Source organism: Aptenodytes patagonicus, chromosome 7 (genome assembly GCF_965638725.1).
Source record: "Aptenodytes patagonicus chromosome 7, bAptPat1.pri.cur, whole genome shotgun sequence".
In the NCBI taxonomy this organism is placed as follows: domain Eukaryota; kingdom Metazoa; phylum Chordata; class Aves; order Sphenisciformes; family Spheniscidae; genus Aptenodytes; species Aptenodytes patagonicus.
In genome coordinates, this window is record NC_134955.1 from 53470427 (window position 1) to 53491175 (window position 20749).

The following is a 20749-nucleotide window of genomic DNA, read 5'->3' on the forward strand; positions in this document are numbered from 1 at the left end:
ATGCTTAGATTGCCGTATATACACAATCATTATTTGATTTCTTACACCACGGTGAATAGCAGCACTGCTGATCAAATATAAAGCAGCAACCAATCCTAATGCAAACAGAAACATAAACAAAACCTGCAGATTTATAGGCAATCAAAATTATGTCAAACAGCATAAGATTAAAAGCAGAGTGTATGTTTGTTATTAATTCTGACAGGTGTTTGCCATAGAGTGTTTTCCAAGGAGTTTCTCACCATTGTTAATCATCTGTATTTTACAATGAAGTTTAAAAACTCTTTAATTATCTTGTGTGGATTGAACGTGCCCAGTCAAAGCATCACACTGTGTTAAAGCTGAAGATTTATTCCTTTATAATATTTCTTTAAGAAGTGGACACCACAGAAACCATTGGTATTTGATTTCCTGGCATAATACAGGATCTGCAGTACATAGAACAAAGCCTTTTGTCATTATTTACACTCTCTTCTTTCTTTCTAGGCAACTTCACCAGACAGCGTGCACACGCGAGCAGAAGGGTCAAATGCAGCCTCTTTCCAGGGGAGTCCACAGTAACAGATGTTGTTGTGTAAAGAAAGGAATTTAACATGGAGGCCATACAGACTTAGGCATTTTGTGTGTACCCATGTTGTGCAAGACACCCATTAGGTACCTGCTCCTGCAAACAAGCCGGGTGAGCCTGGGGACCCATGGTTTCTCCTGAGTGCCCTGACCAGGTGAGGTCTGCTTTGCTTGGTCTTATTTGGGTCCCAAAGCCTCACGCCTCCGGCCATGCAGCAGCTCAGCATCAGTGAGGAGCTTGCAGGGGCATCCGGGTGGGGACACGCGGTAGCTCTGCTGCCTCAGTGGGAAGGACCCTGTCTGTGCTCCCTGGGCTGTTTGGACTTCTGTAGCCAAAATTTGCAATGTAAAAGTTCATAGTCCTGTGCATGCCCTGCATTACACACTTACACAATCACACCTATTCAACCACATCTATTTCTACATGGTGAGGAGGGGCAGGAGCCCTACCATCACACTTTACCTGGGGACTACTAAAGGGGAGATAAGCCGGGGGCTGGGAGCACAGAGACAGCCGCCCTGGGGTAGGTGCCCGTACCAGGGGTGGGTGTCTCAGCCAGGAGGGCAGGCTGGTGCTCTCCCTCTGCCCCACGTGGCCTCCAAGGGCTCCATCCCAGAGCGCAGCCATGTTGCCTGCCCCCCAGGTTTCTCAGGGCCAGGGCAGGGCCAAATACTGCCGCCACCATGGCTGAGGTGCTGAGGGACTGAGGTGCTGCAGTGGCGAGGAGGGACCAGATTTCGGCATGGGGGTGGCAGCACCACACATGTGGAGCCGGTTCCAGCCAGCTGAGAGCTGAGGTCAAGAACAGGGAGGAACCCGCTGCGTGCCACCGCTGTGGGCAGCCAGAGGAGCAGGGGGTACTCCTCCTCAGCTGTATTTAATAAAGGAACCAGCAAGTGGAGGGCTGCTGGAGACCCACTTGATGTCAAAAGGGGTCTGTGTGCCCCTGAGGGACTGCTGCCATGCCAGGGCAGGAATGCCCTGGAGCAACTGCAGCCTGCAGGCAATGCATGCTTGGAGCAGGGACACCCCTGAGGGACTGCAGCCTGTGGGCCACCCATGCTGGAGCAGGGACTCCCCTGAGGGACTGCAGCCTGTGGGCCACCCATGCTGGAGCAGGGACACCCCTGAGGGACTGCAGCCTGTGGGCCACCCATGCTGGAGCAGGGACACCCCTGAAGAAAGAGGAGCAGAGGAACCGAGCATGCCCAAAGCAGTGGGACAACCAGCAAGCACCAAAAAGCAGCAGAAAGAGCTGGTACATAAATCACTTCAACTGCTTACACTGCCCAAAATGCCCAGAGGCATTTTGACAAACTGAGTGTAACCCGTGGTGGAAATAAGGGCGTTGAGGCTGGAGAGGAGGTAGGACAGGTGTTTATGTAAGTGGTTGGTTTTTTGTGTCCTTTCTAAATACTCAAATGAGCTATCAGAAGTCTGTGTTAATCGGCAATGAAGTAAAACTTGCAACTTGAGACTGTTTTGCCCATGACAGGCAAATTGCAAGGTTGCACAAAAAGCCTGTAGCACAACTGGGATTCAACAGATCTCAAATAGTGTGCCTGATCTAAATGGTTTAAAGCCCTCATGTAATGCCCTACGCTGAAAGAAGCCCAAGACCAGCCTCTTGGCAAGCTTGCTGGCTTGCATATAAAGGCTAAAACATTTTCTGTGGAGTCTGTGTGTCTCCCTGCTCCTCTACACATGTTGCTACAGATCCATCCACAGACGGTGGTGTATGGTACTTGCTTAACTGGCAGGGGACGGGAGGGGGGGATCCATTAGAGGAAGACGGTCCAGAGCATAATTAAGTGCTTTTTCCTTCTCACCAGTCTCCTCTCATCTTGTCTCCTTGGCCGAGGTTTTTTTTTCTCTTCTTTGTTCCATTGCAGTGGCAGCGGACGCCGAGGATAGATTACAAACTGAAACTTTCTCAGGCAATACACTGAAGTATCAACTGCCTGGTCGGATATTGGGGCTGGGCATTTTTGTGCTCTTTTGTGTATGTCATCTCGGACATGTGTTTCTTCTGCCCCACTCCCCGCAGGACCTGTTTACATCCATCTTGTCCCTCAGATGCCTACTGCAGTGGTCTCCAATACCAATCAACCCCTCAGGGTGGCGTCGAGACAAGTGAGGGGGACACTTTTATAGCTCTGGGTCAGCTGGAGTTCCAGCTTCAGCAGCCATACATTCTCATTACACAGCTGAGAAACCATCCTCCCCTGCTTCAGCAGTGTCTCAAACCAGGTGGGGGAAAAGATTTTAGTTTGACAGAAGAACAAGGGCGCTTTTTTTCTTCTCAATCCTTTTAAAAGTATAATCTACAGATACATAAGGCTGTTCATAGAACACTTTCAAACCACAGTGTTTGGGGATTGATTATAAGATTTCACTATTCAGTTTAATTTTAATTGGAGAAAGCTATGAGGCAAGTACAATTTTTTTATACCCTCTATTATTCACTCTCTGAAGAGATGACTTTTGCACTGTTTTCTTCAACTCTAGACTTAGGTTGGATTGCTGGACCTATACAGCCTGAATGGGCTGGTTTTTAGCACCGGTGAACAAAGAGCATTACTGATTCCTGCAGCAGCCCAAAGGTGACCAGGGGAGGTTCCAAGTATTTGAAAAGCACGATACCTCGTAGGGGGCTATGGATTGAGTCAGTTTAGGCAACTAGCTTTGAAACTCTCAGCTCTACAGGATTTCCTCCTGCAAACAGTCCCTTCATGCCGCAAGGTGAAGGAATAATGTGGCAAAAGAATTAAGAGTTCTAGAGCTGCAGAAACCAGAATAAAGCCTGGGGAGGGTTGATGCCAAGATTAGAAAGCGTATTTTTCGGGATGTAATATATACAGTTACACGTCTTATTACTGAATCCCTTCTGGTTGTTGCTAATTTAAAAAAAAAGATACAATTCCCAATGAAATCAGCTTTGTTTCCAGGCTGCAAAACTGGTAAGAAAGAAAGAAAGATCAGGTCCTAACTTAACAATTTCGTATGTCTAGCCATTTGCACGTGACAGCAAATTAACGTGAGCTGGTATCTACTGCAGTGAAGATACAGGTAACATCCCACGGGGGCTAGAACTATTTAATAATGAAAGAATTAATGTGTAAAAAAATCACTGTTGTTCTTCCTTAATATCTCGGCGTATTTTGAAGCCAAAATTCACACAACTACAATTGTTCAATTGATGCAACTCAGTAATTTTTATTGCAACTGGAAGACAATACATCACAGAAACTTTATGGTAGGTTTTGGGAAAGTGTTATTTACAATAATAATTGATGAAATAGTTTGTCTTTGGCAATATGATTACACATCAAGAAAATGTAAAATGCAAGTATGCCTCTAAATCAACATTTTCATATTTCCTAAAGATCAGCTGATTGCACTTGCCTTCGGACTGCTCATTTAGGTAAACACAAATACAACTTAACATCACTGTTCATTCCCCATCACAGTTTGTATTTTAATATTGATGAAATTGGCAGTTTCAGACGCCAAGTACAGGAAAAAAAATTGGCTTATCACTGTACTAAATTAACTTATTGGCCAGTTAAGGTCCTGTGACCCTTAAGCATTGATACTAAATCTCTTGGTCTTTTGATTGCTTTATCACTTTTTTCTGTAAAACAAAATATTTCAGAAATTACAGATCAGAGTATAAAAAAAATGTACAAGTCCATAATGCTTTTCATACACACACAAATCATTCCCCCCAACATTTTACATCATGGCAGTTTTAAGTAGTGAGTGTGAATGATGCAGGCATGGAACTGGTTATCAAATACAGGTATGACTTTCAATTGTTGTCCCACACACATACTCAGGAAATGTACAATGCTCTAGCAACTTAAAGATGTACTCAAGTTCAATGTCATCTGAACAAAAAAAGAAAGTCTTGGGATTTCAGGCCAGAGTAAACAATGAAAAAGATTCCCATTTCTAGACATCAGCCATCCCAGAATCCAGCATGTAATTTTAGCATCCGGCAAAATCCCTTCTAGCACTGAGGGCCAGCACAAGTTGTTTTTTATCCCTTAAACCCTCAGATGATGAGCTCTTGTAACTGCTGGCCTGATCCGAAGCCCAATGAAATAAACTGAAAATAAAAAAGTGAAACAAAACCCCCTTCCGTTGACTGTGAAAAGATGTTACATCAGGTTGATTTCCCCTTTGCAAAAGGAAATGTGATACAGTAGAAAAACCATTATATAGCTTCAGATAAATATACCTTGTTTCAATGCTAAAACAAAACAAAACCCAAACTCCCAAAACCAGGAAAGGCTACTTATTAGAACAACTCAAAAGTGACCTTTAAATCATTTCTGGTTTTAAATGTACACCAGCAAAATACAGCACCATAGACACATTAGGTTGAGACTTCTTTTTTTGGTCAGTGAAGCTAGTACTTGTTTGCTGAACTGTGGAAGAATTATAAGGTCACGTACATGATCAAAGATAAAGCAACCCAGCTGACAAGTCTCTGCTTAATTCAAGAATAACCAGTACTAAAAATAAAAATGCAAAAAGAAAAACCCCTAATAAACCACCATCAATTAATACTTTCTAAATAAAAGGGGATTAACAGATGAATTCACAAATGTATGCAGATTTATACAGAACACCGAATGTTGTGTGTAAATCCTTATAAACTCCAGCTCAAAACAGAAACACAAAATGTATAGTTTGACTTACACATCCCATTTCAAAGGAAAAGAGACATCATTACAACTTGGTAACTGTGCTAACTGCAATATAAACCAAACAGAAATTCAAAGTTTGGCAGATAACTAAGAAGAGGGTTATCACTTAGGTTATATAGCAAAGTGTTGATGTATATTACATAGAGTAGTATAAATAATAAAAAAGTATTATTTAAATTAGATCACAGTGCTGCATTATGTGCATAACAGTGTTTGATATATTACTGGAGGGCTGTGAAGAACACTACTAAAACTTAACTGGTCAGACGGTCAACACTGATACTCTGTTACAATCAGGAGGATGTATGGTTCAAATGCTCTTTTGGTGGCAAAGTCAAGAAAACGTTTCAAAATATTTCCTATAAAATATGCCAATGAGCTATTCAGGCAGTAGTGACATACCTGAAGGAGCTGGGTTTGCATTCTCCATGAAGTGAAGTAAATTGCATTGCATCTGAAACTGGAAATGCATTCTCTTGATAGTTTTATTCTGATCCCGGAGCATGGGAGAGTAATGTTTGCAAAAATGCCTAGGGCCAGATTCAAGGAAAAATGGTAGTAATAGTGAAACGATAAAAGATTTCCAGGAGCACTTGGGTGTCTATAGCTCCACTGACCGCAAAGGAGATCAGACACCTTCAGGTCCTAGAAAACCTCAGATTGCACCTATCTACATCTTTAGATGATTTGGGAGCCAAAATCTCAGTGAAAATCAATTGCGGCCACCAAGAAAATGGGACAAAGCGTTGTTTTGGTCATTTTATCCCTGGTGCCATTTGGCGTACAATTTAGGATTTCATTCTCTGCTAAAATATGTTGATGTAACTCTACCTCACTCCAGTGAAGAATGCAGCCCCCCCGAGTTTCTCTGTATCTTTTCCAAAGGTAGACAGTAATTCAGTCGAACACTGGGAGCCGATGCACCTCCTTTGGGACTCCCTTCTCCCATTAAGGTAAGAGAGGAGCCAGAATATGGACCTCAACTGAATTGCCAGAGAGAAGAGAACACAGTCACAGGACAGTTCTCTAGTCCTACACAGCACGCCTCCTCGCTCCCACATCAGGCTTTTCAGCTGTAAAACCCTGTGATCTCAGTAGAACTACTGCTGGTTTTGCCAGGAGAAGATCAGAATCAGACTGCTTTCAGAAACAGCTATGGGGTGATACATTAAAGCTGTTCAAGACCTGTGCTTGAATTTTTAAACGCAGGCAAAATCTGCATCAAAATGCAGTAGGACATCCAACTGCTTGCAGAACGCAAGCACGACTGGCAGATTTCACCTCCCTGCAGACACCAGTGAAATCTGCTTGTGGCATTAGCTCTGGCCTGCAAGAGCTTCTTGCTGCAAAAGGCATATTCCAAAGGAACCCCCCATGAAGTCCAGCGACCCTTACAATTCACGCCTATGTGAAACTCGTCACTGAATGCTTGCTGACCTACTGGGACTCCCCTAGCCCCCACCTGTCTTGGAGAAACGCTAATTTGGCAATACTGATAGAGTGAGGAAAATGGAGAGTTAGAGATTCGACGACTTCTCACCCCAAAATGGCTTAGTAAGGAAACAAACAAGCAAAACCAAACCACCTCATGTCTGGCAAGTGAGAGAGTTCGTAATACAGTGCAATTGCCACTCCGTTTTGGCATGATTCAGTCGAAGTAGAGACAACTGGATTGAAAAGCTGACATATTTTTTGGAAAACAAATCGGTCTCAATTCTCATTAAAAAAAGAGAACTTCTCTGATGGAGTAGAACCAGTTCTGACAAAGCTGCCATTGTCAGCCAGGCACAAAAATGGTTTAAAAGGTGACTCCTAAATATTTTATACAAATCCAAATTATGTACTTCTCATCAATAGTCAGAGTAAGGGTCAGTAAGGACAAGTTGTTTTTAAACTCTGGAAACAATCTGTTGATGGCGTTAGCCCTCAGCCAAGCTGCTGGTTCCTGAACATAACTTTGTAAACTCCTACTGAATAATACCTCCTTAGTGGATCAGACTAGGAGCAACAAATTTTACATGAAAATAGATGCTTGCCAACATTTTAGGTTTACCACCAAGTATATAAAGGAGTTGTTGAAGTCTTAGATTTTTTTTTTTATATATATATATATGTATAAAGATAACCTGCCTAATTAGATATTTATGCAAAATGACTGTTTTCTAAGGTGAGTAATACTAGTGGTAATTATATATTTAGCCACCAAGAGTCCACATTAATGAATGGTACTTGTTGTTCAGCAGATACCAATCTCGTTTGCACTGACACACTGCAATCAGTGAAGCTGCTCTGGAATTAGTGTCGTGACTGTGGACAAAATCTGGCCACCGGCACACAACCACATCACTTTCTCCGGAGGACAGAGATGGCTGAGCCATGGTTTATTCTCTGCCACTAACTTTGACTTTTCAATGCTGCTTTTTGATAGATATTAAACCACTCGCAAGCTGATACAACTATGCATTAATGAGCAAAGGTGGTGGCAAACTGATATTGTAGTATTTTATATTTCAAATTACTCTCCCCAAAGTCCATAAAAAGATGAAGGACCAAGTTTTCTTGTGCAGGGGTTGTGTAGTTCACTGCCTGCAGACTCCGGCTGTAGGAAGCATGGATCTGGGAAGAAGCCAATTATCCCAGTCCAATCACACAAGGGAAAAGCTATGGCTCATTCATCTCTGTGCTACCTGGCCAAGGGACCAGTCCTTCCTGTCTTCCCCAACTTTATCTTAAGGGCTGTGGGCAGGCAACAAAAGTTAGTATCCATGTACTCCTGACTTAACTAACGCTGGGAATCAACCCTGCATGCATCGGCCCCAGCAAACCGAGGGGAGCGCAGAGCTGTCCCTTGCACCATCCTTGGCTCTCTCCTTCCTTATCTGCATAGCTGGCAGCTGTGCTGGGCTCTGGCAGCTCTCAGGCAGCTCCTGGATCCCAGGACACGCTGGGTGAGAGGCACCGTTTTGCTGTGCTGCCCCCAGCGTGGCCCTGTTCTTTACATGAAAATGCTTGTGGAGCACAGGAACAGGTCCAGGCCAGCCCACCCTTCAGTCCTTCCACTGCCTAAATGAACACGCACCACGGGCATCTCCAAATGCAATTTTTAGTTCACTCCACTGAGTAGGAAGTCAAACCCTTCTCTAACTCACTCTTCATAAACTAGATCCGTCTTGGTGAAACTGCTGCCTGAAACAGCTGTTAGGGATAAACATAAACCTATATTCTTTTTAAGAAACAGACCATTTTGTTCTGTTAAGTGGTTGGTTCCTGGGATTTTCTTCTTGCCTCTAGGATATTCTAAGTGTAGAATTTTTCATGCCAAATTCATGAATCCAGGTGACAGAGACTGTCTTATTTATTTCACAGCTTCCCTCTGCTGTAGGGATCGCCAATCATTACCAGGAGAGTAGCACTATACCTGAATCACACTCTCTGTAATACTGTTTTTTCTCTGGACACCTCAGTAAGGCTCTTTACTGACTTCATTTTCTCATGGCAAATTAGCAAAGCTATTTTCTTGTCTACTTATTCCTGAATCAAATCAGAGAGTTTTCCTCAATTAACCTCCCGTTATTCTCTTGATTCTGTCATACACACTCACTACTAAATTTGCCCTCAGATTATTGCGTCATGTTACACATGTACAGACGAAGAAAGGACACACTTTTACTTTTTTTTTCTTTTTTTTTTTTCTTTTTTTAAACAGAAGTAGGGAGAGGGGGGCTGAATGTGCAGACAAGGCAGTATAATTCAACCATCCAAGCCCTACCAGAGCATGAAGATTTTATTTTTTAATATTGCAGAGTAAGTTCCCCAACAGTCAGTGTTTGTCCCTGAAGAAGGTTAAACCTTAAACACCTGCTTCAAAAAAACCCCAACAACAACAAAAAAGAACCAAAACAAAAACAAAAACAAACAAACAAAAAAATAAAACCCCAAAAAACAAACTCTAAGCCTAAGGGCTTAAAAATTAGAGGCATAGCCTTTTTCGCTATTTTCTATATTTATATGAAAATAATTCATGCTTCATGCTAAATACATTATTTACCTTACAAGAACTGTCATCTTTGAATAAAAAAAATTGTTTGCATTTTGTATTCCCGCCCTCCCAAAAGGAATCCATGCAACGTGGATCAAATTTCTTCTGCTGGCTACACTGGTTGAATCTGGAAACCTGTTGTCATTTTTGCACAGATGAATCCTGACTGATGGTAACTGCACACTCATTTCTGAGGGCAGTGTAGGAGCTCTCTTTGTTGAACTTCTGAATTTTACTGTTCACCAGTATGCTTTCCTTTTTTTTGTTTAGTACAGAATACTACTATGGCAGGTTTTGTAGCTTTGTTTCCCCAGTTAGATCAAGGATTTGATCCACAGAAAAAGATTCTGATGTATTTCCTTCCTTAATATCTACTGTAATTTCTTAGACTTGATTGCTTTTCACTCAGGCAGTTTAGAAGACATAGCTTGTTTTTCCCTATTACTATTATTTTTTGCACGCAGTGCCAATCTTCGGGCTTATGGCTTTTTGAACATTCTTTTAATTTAATATAGAAGACAGAATTCCATGATTAACGATGCTACTAACCGTGTGTCCCCCCCCCCCCCATTTCTTCTCTTTATTTCACTGAAACCCATTGCATACACAGTTCAAATTTCCCCAAACTTAAAGTTATCAGTCTTCACATTATGAGCCACGTATAGTAGGTGAAGCACTAAAAGTGCATTACGGTTTGCGCAGTTGCCACCAGTGGCTGTCCAAAGACTTCTATGGCACAACGTATCCAAGTGCCACTAGATGGTTCTTGGTTTGGTGTTGAGAAGTACGTGCCTCCTCTTTCCCCCAACTCTCTTTATTCACATTCACTGCTAACCCAATCGTAAGGCCATTAAACAAAATTCTTAAGGGCCAGGGCCTGAATGATTACTAAATTATGCACAGCTCTTCTAGTAAAAGAGCCCAATTTTACTCCCATCACATTAATGTTGATGTCACTGCATATTCAACCATGCATTTTTGACAAGCCGGAGAAAGCAATGGCGATTTTGGCTTTTTTTTTTTGTTAACTTTTTGTCTTCAGGTAATGAAAAGCTTTTGTAAATTAGCTGAGTGTCAGTATGAGTTCTATGGCTTCAATCTCCTTTAAAAATAAAAATCTTAAGGGTCCAAAAAAAAAAAAAATCAACCAAACCCCAAAGAAAAAGAAAGAAACAAAAACAAATAGAAAGAAAAACAAAAAAGGAAAAAATTGCTGATATTGCCACAAATCATTAGAATTCACCTGACGTGCTGAAACAAAACTTTGTAAGTTCAAACAAATCATTGATTTGTTCTAATTTTTTGTGGTTTCCTTTTGCTCTTTCTGCCCCTTTGCCGTCCGATTGGTGATGTTGTTCAAACAGGATCGAATTCCTGCTAAATGCAGGAGCGATCCTGCTGCTTCTTTCATCTCCTCATCGTCACTCTCAGGGGGCTTTTCTGTACGTCTCTTTTTAAGAGGCAGTGTGTCACTTGGTACTTTTTTTGCCTTCATTAAATGTTGCCTTTTCTTGTGCTGGGATGCATACCCACTGTCAGCTAAAGAATCCTTGGTCTCCTTCTGATTTTGCTTTTTGTCCTCCTCTTCTGTTTCACTATGGCTCTCATGGCTCTGGAAGCTAACTTCACTGCCTTCACTGCTGTCTTGGCTACCTTTAGTTGCAAATTCATACTGGTCGTCAGCAGAGGAAGAGGAAACGGAGTCACTAGCAGGTGATGTGCTCCTGTGGTTGGAAGATTTGGCACTGCTGTAGTTGTGATCCTCCTTTGGGTCACCGCTAACAACTGGAGAGCCACAGGACTGTTCGCTTTCTGTCCGCATCCGGCAGTTTGTTATACCATTCCTGTAAAAACAAATCGAAGCAGTCTTAGAAGCCACAGAGATGTGATCCTGCTTCAGTGCAAAAGATGATAAAGTAAAGCCAACTGACAGATCATCTGAAATTATGACTATCAAAGTAATGTCCATGCAGGCTGGTTTCAAAGCCTGACTCAAATTGCTTGTGGATTGGACGCCACACATAAAACAAGCCAAAAGACATGTAACAGCACAAGAGACAGGAGCAAGTAGGGGACGGTCACAAATAAGTGATGTCTGAACGGTCCCGATTTACACTTCAAAAAAAATGAAAAGAAAAAATCCCCATTATTTTACTGACTAGATATTAAATAAACTCCCATGAGTTGCATAAATATCCTCTCCCCTTTTTCATATAAAATGATACTACCAAAAATGTGGGGAAGAGACACTAGCTTTCTGGAGTACTTCTTTGCCTCCTCTCAAAGACTCTTTTCCAGCTAGGACTCTTTCTGATGGAGGGAGCAACTAAGTATAGCACCCAGGTAGTAGTCCAGTCCCATTTCTGATTGTGATCAGTTTATAAATAACCTTAAAAGCAATATAATATTAAGCCACTAGCTGCCAATAAAGTATTAAAACATGTTTAAAAACAAACAGTAGGAAAAAAAAATCTGGTTTTGCTCTAGAAGTTGTCATTTTCCCCTTTGGTTTTATGGCACTCAGTGCTGTGGGAACTACTGCAACACGATATGTTTAAAAACTAAGTGTCCTCTTCTGCACTGGAAAATATTAGAGCATTGCCACTGATTTTACAATACAGAATGCAATACTTGCAAGTCTGTTAAAGAAGGGACTGACCCTGTGCAACGCTTTATTCCTGCTGAAAAAAAGGAGAGAGGGCTGTTCATCATTGAGTAAAGGCATCATCGTTGCCACCCACCAGTTCACCAGCCTTGAACCCCTCTATCAGTTAAAAAAATAAACAAACCAAGCAAGACTGTTTAAACTATCACATAATAAACTGCTTTAAAATCTAGTCTTGCCATCTTCATGCTACCACTACAGTGCTTTTGCACACTCACAGCAGTGAGGATTAAAACCTTTTCTTAAACGCACACACTGAACATAGATATTTCTTAAGAGGAATGGCACAGTGGCGTGTCCAGAGTATTACTGGTCTTCTACCTAAAAAATGGGAAAGTGCTTTAGGTTTCAAGGAATGGACCTCACATCTGCTTTCTTTACAGAAGAAACAGCAGAGTATTACCCATTTCTGAAAGGTAAGGCTGAAAGGTGGAAAATACAAGAGTGGTATGTAATTCACAGTTCCTGTTCATCTAAATGCTCGTCTGTAGAGCTTGCTGAAATAAGAAACAGGCTTTTGTGAACCAGTGACAGGACAACACTAGAAGGTAGCAAATTAATCAGTCATTCCAAATGTTCTTATTTACAGTATTTTCAAAGAAATGTATATAATAGAAGGCCCCAGTTATTAGCAAAGAAAGCCTCTTGCTAACCTCTTGCTCAACAGAATTATTTTCCCCTAGATTTTCGAGTAGCTTTATGATCCATAAATTATATACAGAACCCAGAAGGAATACACAAAGCTCCTTCAATTATTAATAACTAAATGCAATGTCATTCATGATTGTGCAGCAAGCCAGCTGCATTTACTCTGTGATGGTTTGCCACCGCAGGGGTTGTCATTAGAGGATGCCAAATGCTTAAAAGAAGTCATCCATACTAAACTAGTTGTAAGGTGAATTTATAACCAACTCCTTAAGATCAGTCATTACAAGAAAGCATGTGATGCATTTTAAGTGACAGATTCTTCATTTTTAGGGTAAATTTACATTTAAAGATGGTAAAAATTATCATAAATTAGCATAAAATTAAAGTTACTTGATTTTACTAGGCAGCTAATAGTCAGAGCAATGTGGCTCAATAAAAATCACATGCTACTAATTTTCCATTAAAAAATAGCAATAAATTCTTGCTCCAAGGAAACAAACACAGGACAGAATAGGTGGGAACTGAAATGGGATTCCTACTGTCTAGGTTATTAGTGAACAAGGCTTCTAACAGATGGCATTTAAATCAAGATGCCCATTTTCATGTTATTAGTTCTACTCCTATTTGTTAGTTTGTATTGAGAGACTCTCAATAAAAGGAAAGCTATAGTTCCATGGAGCAGAGCAACCGCATGCCAAAAAGACATCCCTGATCTGCCCCGCTCTCGAGTCTCTAGTGTTTGCTTTTACATAAAGGGGCTATAATTTGGATTCAAAAGCTCTGCCCATGGGACTTACTCCTGATCCCAATCCTCTCAAAAAAGCATAAAAATAGAATGAAAGGCCCGGGGATTACAGAAGCAATGTCCTGGGGGAAGGTGTGCTACTATGGGGTTAGCATCCCACAGGGAGTGACTGCAAATAGGGATGATGACAAAGAAAAGCAGAAGACCACAGAAAGGTGAAAAAAAGAAATCACTTAAAAAAAAAAAAAGGGAGGAAAGGAAATACCAATACACTTCAGAAGAAAAGCATCTATGGTAGAACTGGTCAGGAAATGGACAGCATTTGCATCTCAGAAAAATCTTTGGTTTTCACTTACATTTTGAAAGATTTCCAACCAGTTCTGCTTGGGGAAATAAAAAAGGAAGAGAAAGCAGGTCAAGGAGAGAATTAGCAAAGGATATCCACAGAAATGAAAATGAGTTACACAGGCAGAGTGTTTTAGGATATTCACAAGATCAAAAGTCATGTACCCTGAAAGTAAATTAATCTGATTTGTATCTTGATATGCAATAGCTCAAACATAAGATATGAAAAATTACTTATAATTAATATTAGTAATTAATAAGAGTTGAATAAACTATCTAAACCATTCATATTCTGCACACGCTTCTGAGACATTCTAAAGCCTTATATTGCTCTTATACAGACACATACTAAGAAATGACTCTGTGATCTACTTAGTTCAAGCTAGATCATCAGTGGACAGAACTCCCCTGGGTTTCAAGGGATAGATTTTGGCCAGCTGAATCTATTTTTGCTCACAGTTCTGGTTGTAACTCTAACTTTGTTACTGAAACAGTAACAGATTTTTTAAAACAAGCGCTTGCTCTGATGTTTGGATTATTTTTAAACTACAGAGGGGAAGAAAAGGTATTTAAGAATTCTATGTGTACTATGACAGTGAGGGGAAATCTATTTCAAGTAATACCTTATTTTTCCCCCCCTTTTTTTGTTCAGAACTTTATTTCAAGATTTCCAGAAACTGACGTGTTTTCAAAGGTTTTAAAGCAGTGGCTTGCCCCTTCAAGAAAGTCCATGGGACAGTCTCTAGAGCTTTTCATCCTACTGACATGGACTATTTTATTCGCTTGAGGGATCTTAACCATAGTTATACAGATGAAAGTACCATGCACAGATTCTTCTTAAAATATTTCCATTTGGCTGTAGCACAATGACACAACCCTCAAGCACCGCAGAGGTAAATTTGGACTTTTGAAAGCCCGACTCCATTCCCATTGTTAATGGATAGGAGTTCTGCCACTAATGTCATCAGGAGCCAGATGGGACTCACAGCAGCTGGATCTCAAGTCAGTAAGGAAAAAATGTCCTTCACACAGTGTTAAGTGCCTCTGCCTTTCAAAGGGGTCTTTGAGAGATGAGACGAAAGTAAGTCTCAGTCATTTTACCAAGGGCAGATATATCTTCCTTAAATTTCTCTTCTAGCTTTAAAAAAAGATAGGTAATTACATTCTGTCTGCAAAATGCCAAAAGTTTTGCTGAAAAATACTTACTGTATTCCACACCAGAGACAGGTATATTCCTTTGATGAACAAAGCAAACCTATGTGGAGTTTAAATATCACCTTATCTATCTCTGATCCTTCTGGATGACAGATATTGTACACGCATAGGTGACAGTTTTGGTATGTAATTGGAAACACCCAGTTAAAAGATACGAAGAAAGCAGTACAGGTAAGTTGGGTTTGTGGATTTTGACAGGTTCCAGGTTTGCTAAAAAACAATAACACTCTTTTTTACTGTATAGGTAACATAATTTCAAAGGGAAATTCAGGACAGTCAGAACTTTTAAGCTACAGGTAGTTGAACTGTTACTTAAAACCACTACATACCAGCAGACAGGAGGATGAGCAAGCATATGAGAAGTTAGTGGTGCTCACTTGCTGTACGATGAGATTCTATCAGGGGTTATTGAGTTAAAAGTCAACAACAACAAGTTGGTTACACTATTGATAGAAGCTCTTACAAAGGTACTTCATGGCGTAATTGTATGCAAAGGACCACAGTAAATGCAAGTCCTGAACTGCCAGCAGAAAGAGCACTTTGTCAGTATCAACAGCAGATCTGATGTTAAGACAAATGCAGCCCTCTGCATTTTGCAAAAAAAAGAATAATTAAGTCAGCCAGTATTTTTGTCCTTTAGTTACTAAAGAATTCCTTCAGCTCCCAAAGATAACTCATCCTGCCTGTACAGGTGGGAAGGGGAATGCAATGCAACAAGGATGATTTGGAGTTTGTTAAGCTGATCATGCCAGTAATAAGCAAGAACATTAAGAAGATACAATTAAGAATATATAAAAGGAAGTACCTACCAGTTCCTTTACCTAAGCAAAAATAATCATTCACAGATAATGTAAGTATATAATTTTACTTATGCTTTGGCATCCATACTGCACGTTACTTATGTTTCGTTTATTTAATCACTGCTTGAATGGCTGCTGCAAGGGAGGAAAAAATATGCAAAAATAAAGCAAGCATGAGAAATAAAGTCACCGTAATGAAAGTTAGGCCTGAGGAATAATCTAGTAATTTCCCTATAAATTTAAAGTGAAAATAATCATAAATAACAATCTTCCATCTTTGAATAAAGTTAGGCACAAAACTCATTCTTGAGCTCTGCCAGTGTGGATGCACTTGCTTTCCCTAGGAAGAGGGAACATTTTGTCCTGGAAACTTGAATGGAAAATGTCTTTTACTTAGGGAAATTCCCTGGGAAGCCTGTGCTTGCAATTTACAGATAATTGTGAAGTTTCTTGAGAAGCTACAAATGTTTGGTGAGAAAGGAGAGTTGAAAAAAAAGGGGAAAAACCCAAGTAATTTCCCATTCATTTTTATTTTTAACCTGCAGTAATTTAAAAACCCAAAGTATTTCTAACAAACACTACTGAAAGTAATTTAACCTATTACCTAGGCATGAGTTGCATATAAAGAAGTTTTGCCTAAGTTTTCAACTAGCCTGAAACAATAGCTTGGATTCATTCTGGGGAAATATGAGCTAAAAAAGGCAGTTAAGCAATGGAGTCTATGCTATCTTCCATCCCAACATTTCTAACGGATTGACAAACAAAGAGAATGGCAAATCCAGCCGAAGCATCTTTCCTGGGACTGGCTCTGCTTAGCTCTTCTCAAATCCTAAAGGTTTTACCCGCTCCTTAAGGTTCCCCACCAAGGTGGCTGTGAACTCTTCTTCCCTCTTATTCACCTCCATCTCACACACATTTGCTGGCTAGTGTTATGGGATGGGGCTTTCATTTGGCCATCCCATCAGAACAGACCACTGAACAGGCCATTAAGCCCCATGGGCCAGGACTAGCAGCACCTTAATCTGGCCAAAAAAATGGGGAAGCATGGCCTACGCAGTACAAAAAGCACTGAAGACCAGAGCTTCATAAACCCTGGATTACCTGGGAGCCCATGTGAACGCTGTTCAGCAGCCTCTGTAGCAGTGAACATTTGGGGCAGAGGAAAAGAAAAAAAGGCCTAATACATAAAAATTACCAAGGATATTTTGTAAAACATCTTTTGCAGAATAACCTGGACCAAATTACAAGGCCTATGCCACACAGCTGGTGAGATTCTCTGTGGAGTGAAACTCCATCAGCCTCGTCTCAGCGGATTTGCCCACATCACACAGATGAGGCTTAGGCTCAGTAGGTCTACTGCACTGCGGCAGGACGTGGACATAGACACAAACCACTCATGCACTATGGATAACCAAAGAAAATGACAAACATCATGGTGGAGGCTGTCTGCTGAATCTACTGAAATCGTAGTTCAGACAGCTCTAATATTACATCAGCTTCCAAGCTTGTGCTCTTCCAAAGGGTTGGTGTAACTGGTAACACCTTACTCAATGTGGAAGGTGATTAAGTATGATAGAGCTTCTTGCACCTTGCCAAGATGCACGTTGGCAGATGCACTGGCCACTTTGATAGAGGCTATGCCTACTAAAGTGGACACAGAAGTCCTCCTAAATAAACATTTAAAAGGCATTTTCCAATGGATGTACATAGTAAGAGCAAAAGCTCACCTTCAAAGCACAACCAACTCCTTGCTGCATGTAAGGCACTAACTACTGGCTTTGCTTGCTTTCATTTAATACCTTTGTAAGCCAGTATTTTCTTTTCTACATATCCAGACTGTCACTCCATTTGCTTTTAGATTCTCTCAGGGAACTGTATAGGGATATGGTCTGCCAAAAATATATATGATGGATCTCATGTTAGAGACATGCTACATGCTGTGCAGCTTTGAAGCGTTATTTTCCCCTGCTGTCTTCGGGTGGGTCTTAGACTTGTCAGCCACAACATGGAAAATATGGATGGTAAACAGGCTAAAAGTGGTGTGAATAAAGTAAATAAAAAACTACTGTCAAAACATATCCAATTATGCTCTGCTGTGGAGATTTAACACCAGAGGATGATTTTCAAAGTAAAAATAGTGTGGGATGCCTTTTCCATTTGTAGATTAGTTTGGAACGAAAGGCCTATTTGTGCAATTTAAACCAAATGCACTACAACATAATGATGCTCTCCTCAATTGCTATTCTTTATTGATGGAAAGTGGTAGATTTGTCATGTTTGTTAAATACTTTCCAGAAGGGTCTTTTAATCCAAACTACTTAATTCAATCGTACTTTATTTTATATAGGAAAAATAAAGTAATTACATGTAATTACATGGGGAAAGCAACACATCGATACCTTGTGCAGGAACAAAATACGCTAACACATTCAGTCACACTGTTGAAAAAGAATAGCACAGTAAACTTTCCAACTGATAGGAGCTAACACATCAGAAATCACAGATTTCAGCATCTTAGTCCAATGCTAGGGTTTTGGCCTCCTTTCTGAAAAATAGATTAGTCAAAACACTCCACCTAGTCACAACTGCAAATTTAACCCAAGACCAAACTTTTTGTTACTCTGTTCTGACACTAATGGCAGTCTGCACAACAGGACAACATACTGCAAGTTATTCACACGCAGTTTGGGGGACAACAAAACCAAAGACCACTAAGACATTGAGGAAATAAACAGCTCAGACAGCAAGGAAGTGCCAACAGAAGACCAGCATCTTACAGAAGAACCCACAACTCCTCCATATGGTAACTAAAGAAAACCAGTTAACAGGTTTAATTTATTACACAAGGATCCACTACCAAGAAAATACTAGAGGTCCCCTATATGAATGATGAAAACCACCTTTTTAGGTGGTTTTAGGCCTTTCATTTAGAGCACCAAAGGAACTCTTCTCAAGAAAATATACATTTGACTAAAAGCTTCTTGGAAAGAAGCTGCCTGGCTTCTCAATATATAGGCAGAGGCACATAACTTCTGCAGATAACCGTAACAGGAGACTGCACCACCTCCCGTGGCTGCCCAGCAGACCACCCTCCTGGTGAAAGCAGGAAGGGGCAATCAACCTTCTTGCACCTGAACAGGTCTAAAAACATCCCCTGCCAGCCTGACTGGAGCATCTCTCTCAATGCAGGAATGACAGCTCCGTGTGAGCAGTACTCCTACTCTTAACTGCAACAGAAGAAGGCTGCATGGATGCTATGGTAAATTCCCACTGCTGCACGTGATAAGCAGAAGTTATTCTCATGAGATGCCATGAAAGCTCAACATGACAGGTCCTATTTAGCCCTGTGTATCTGAGGAGAGGGATAAGCACCAAGAAACAGGGTGTCATTTTTACAGTAACTGATAACAGAAGTATCCAGTTTTGAGAGGACCAGATGATGTTCTAAGAGGCATTGTGCATCCAGACTGACCTTCTTCCTAAAGAAATTCTGAATCTTAATATTCCCCAGAGAAACAAGACAAAACTGCCTGCTGAACTTGCTCTATTGCAGAGAGTCCCCTAACTTCTCAAAAGCTTTCAAAGCTTCTTCCCGCCCCCTTTTCAAGAATTAGAAGAGGGGATATTGCAGGAGCCCTTAAATATGAGCAGAACCAGGAATATATTCATAGCAAGCTATTTCTAATACTGCCTAAGGCTGGAGAAGAGAACAAGAAGAATTAGAAATGTCTGCATTAACTAATTATAAATGCTTTTCTCTGAGACAGAGCAAAAAGAACACAAGCAAGAGAGGGATAAAATCCCTGATTTCCCAAATCTACATTAGCAGGTAGCTGGTAAAGATCCTGTTCTACCTGCTGGGAAAAAACATGAGAGTAAGCCCTCAGAAAATGCATAAAATTTAACTATATACAGCCTTACAGCATAGTAATTTGAGGATGTCTACACAGAAGGAAGTTTTCAAGTGGCCAGGAAGAAAAAACAGTTCTATCTCCTCGAGTCAACCCTGATTATGAGACAGGGTCTAAGCAGGAAATGCAGATAAGCCAGGACCAGCAGGACCACAAGTGTGGGAACAGTGACTTTCCATTTGTGGACACTAAAATTGTAAGGGACCAGCTGTGTCAGCTGAACGTTCACAAGTCCATGGGGCCTGAAGGGATTCATCCCAGAGTTCTGAAGAAGCTAGCAGATGTTATGGCAGGACCCCTCTCGATCATCTACCAAAGGTCTTGGGAGGTCCCTGCTGACGGGAAGCTAGCCAATGTTATTCCAATCTACAAAAAGGGCATGAGGGAAGACCCAAGGAACCACAGACCTGTTAGTCTAACCTCAGTTTCCGGAAAAATTACAGAGAAGATTACACTGGGTACTACTGAAAGGCATTTAAAGAATAATGCAATCATCAGGCACAGTCAACATGGGTTCACAAAGGGAAAATCCTGTTTAACTAATTTGATATCCTTCTACGATAAGGTCACCCGCCTAGTGGATGAAGGGAAGGGGGTGGATGTAGCTTTTCTGGATTTTAGTAAGGCTTTTGATACTGTCCCTCACCGCATCCTTCTGGACAAGTTGTCCAACTGTGGGATGAGTGGTTTCACGGTGCACTGGGTGAAGAACTGGCTGAAGGGCAGAGCTCAAAGGGTTGCAGCGAACGGGGCTACATCTGGCTGGCGACCAGTCACCAGTGGTATTCCTCAGGGCTCAATTCTAGGGCCAGTTCTGTTCAATATATTTATCAAGGATCTGGATGCAGGAGTTGAATGCACCATCAGCAAGTTTGCTGATGATACCAAACTGGGAGGTGCTGCTGACTCTCTTGAGGGACAGGAGGCCTTGCAGAGGGATCTAGATAGATTGGAGCACTGGGCTATGATTAATGGGATGAAGTTTAACAAGTCAAAATGCCAGATTCTGCACCTGGGATGGAGTAACGCCCGGCACAAGTATAAACTGGGAGAGGAGTGGCTGGAGAGCAGCCCTGCAGAAAGGGATCTGGGGGTGCT

The 20749-nt window shown here is 41.2% G+C and overlaps 1 protein-coding gene across 7 annotated transcripts in view; it reads right to left on the reverse strand.

Moving 5' to 3' along the window:
• Positions 1-3756: 3756 nt before the first annotated feature.
• Positions 3757-20749, reverse strand: part of FOXN3 (forkhead box N3) — a 215718-nt gene continuing 198725 nt past the window's right edge. For 5 of the 7 annotated variants that reach the window (XM_076345255.1, XM_076345260.1, XM_076345258.1 and 2 more), the window contains 2 exons: positions 13737-13760; positions 3757-11166 (listed from right to left, as the gene is read on the reverse strand). In XM_076345255.1, coding sequence (XP_076201370.1) covers positions 10617-11166; positions 13737-13760 — 574 coding nt within the window. In that variant the 3' untranslated portion in view covers positions 3757-10616. The remainder of the gene's footprint in view (positions 11167-13736; positions 13761-20749) is intronic. The other 2 variants (XM_076345261.1, XM_076345259.1) reach the window with 1 other exon arrangement.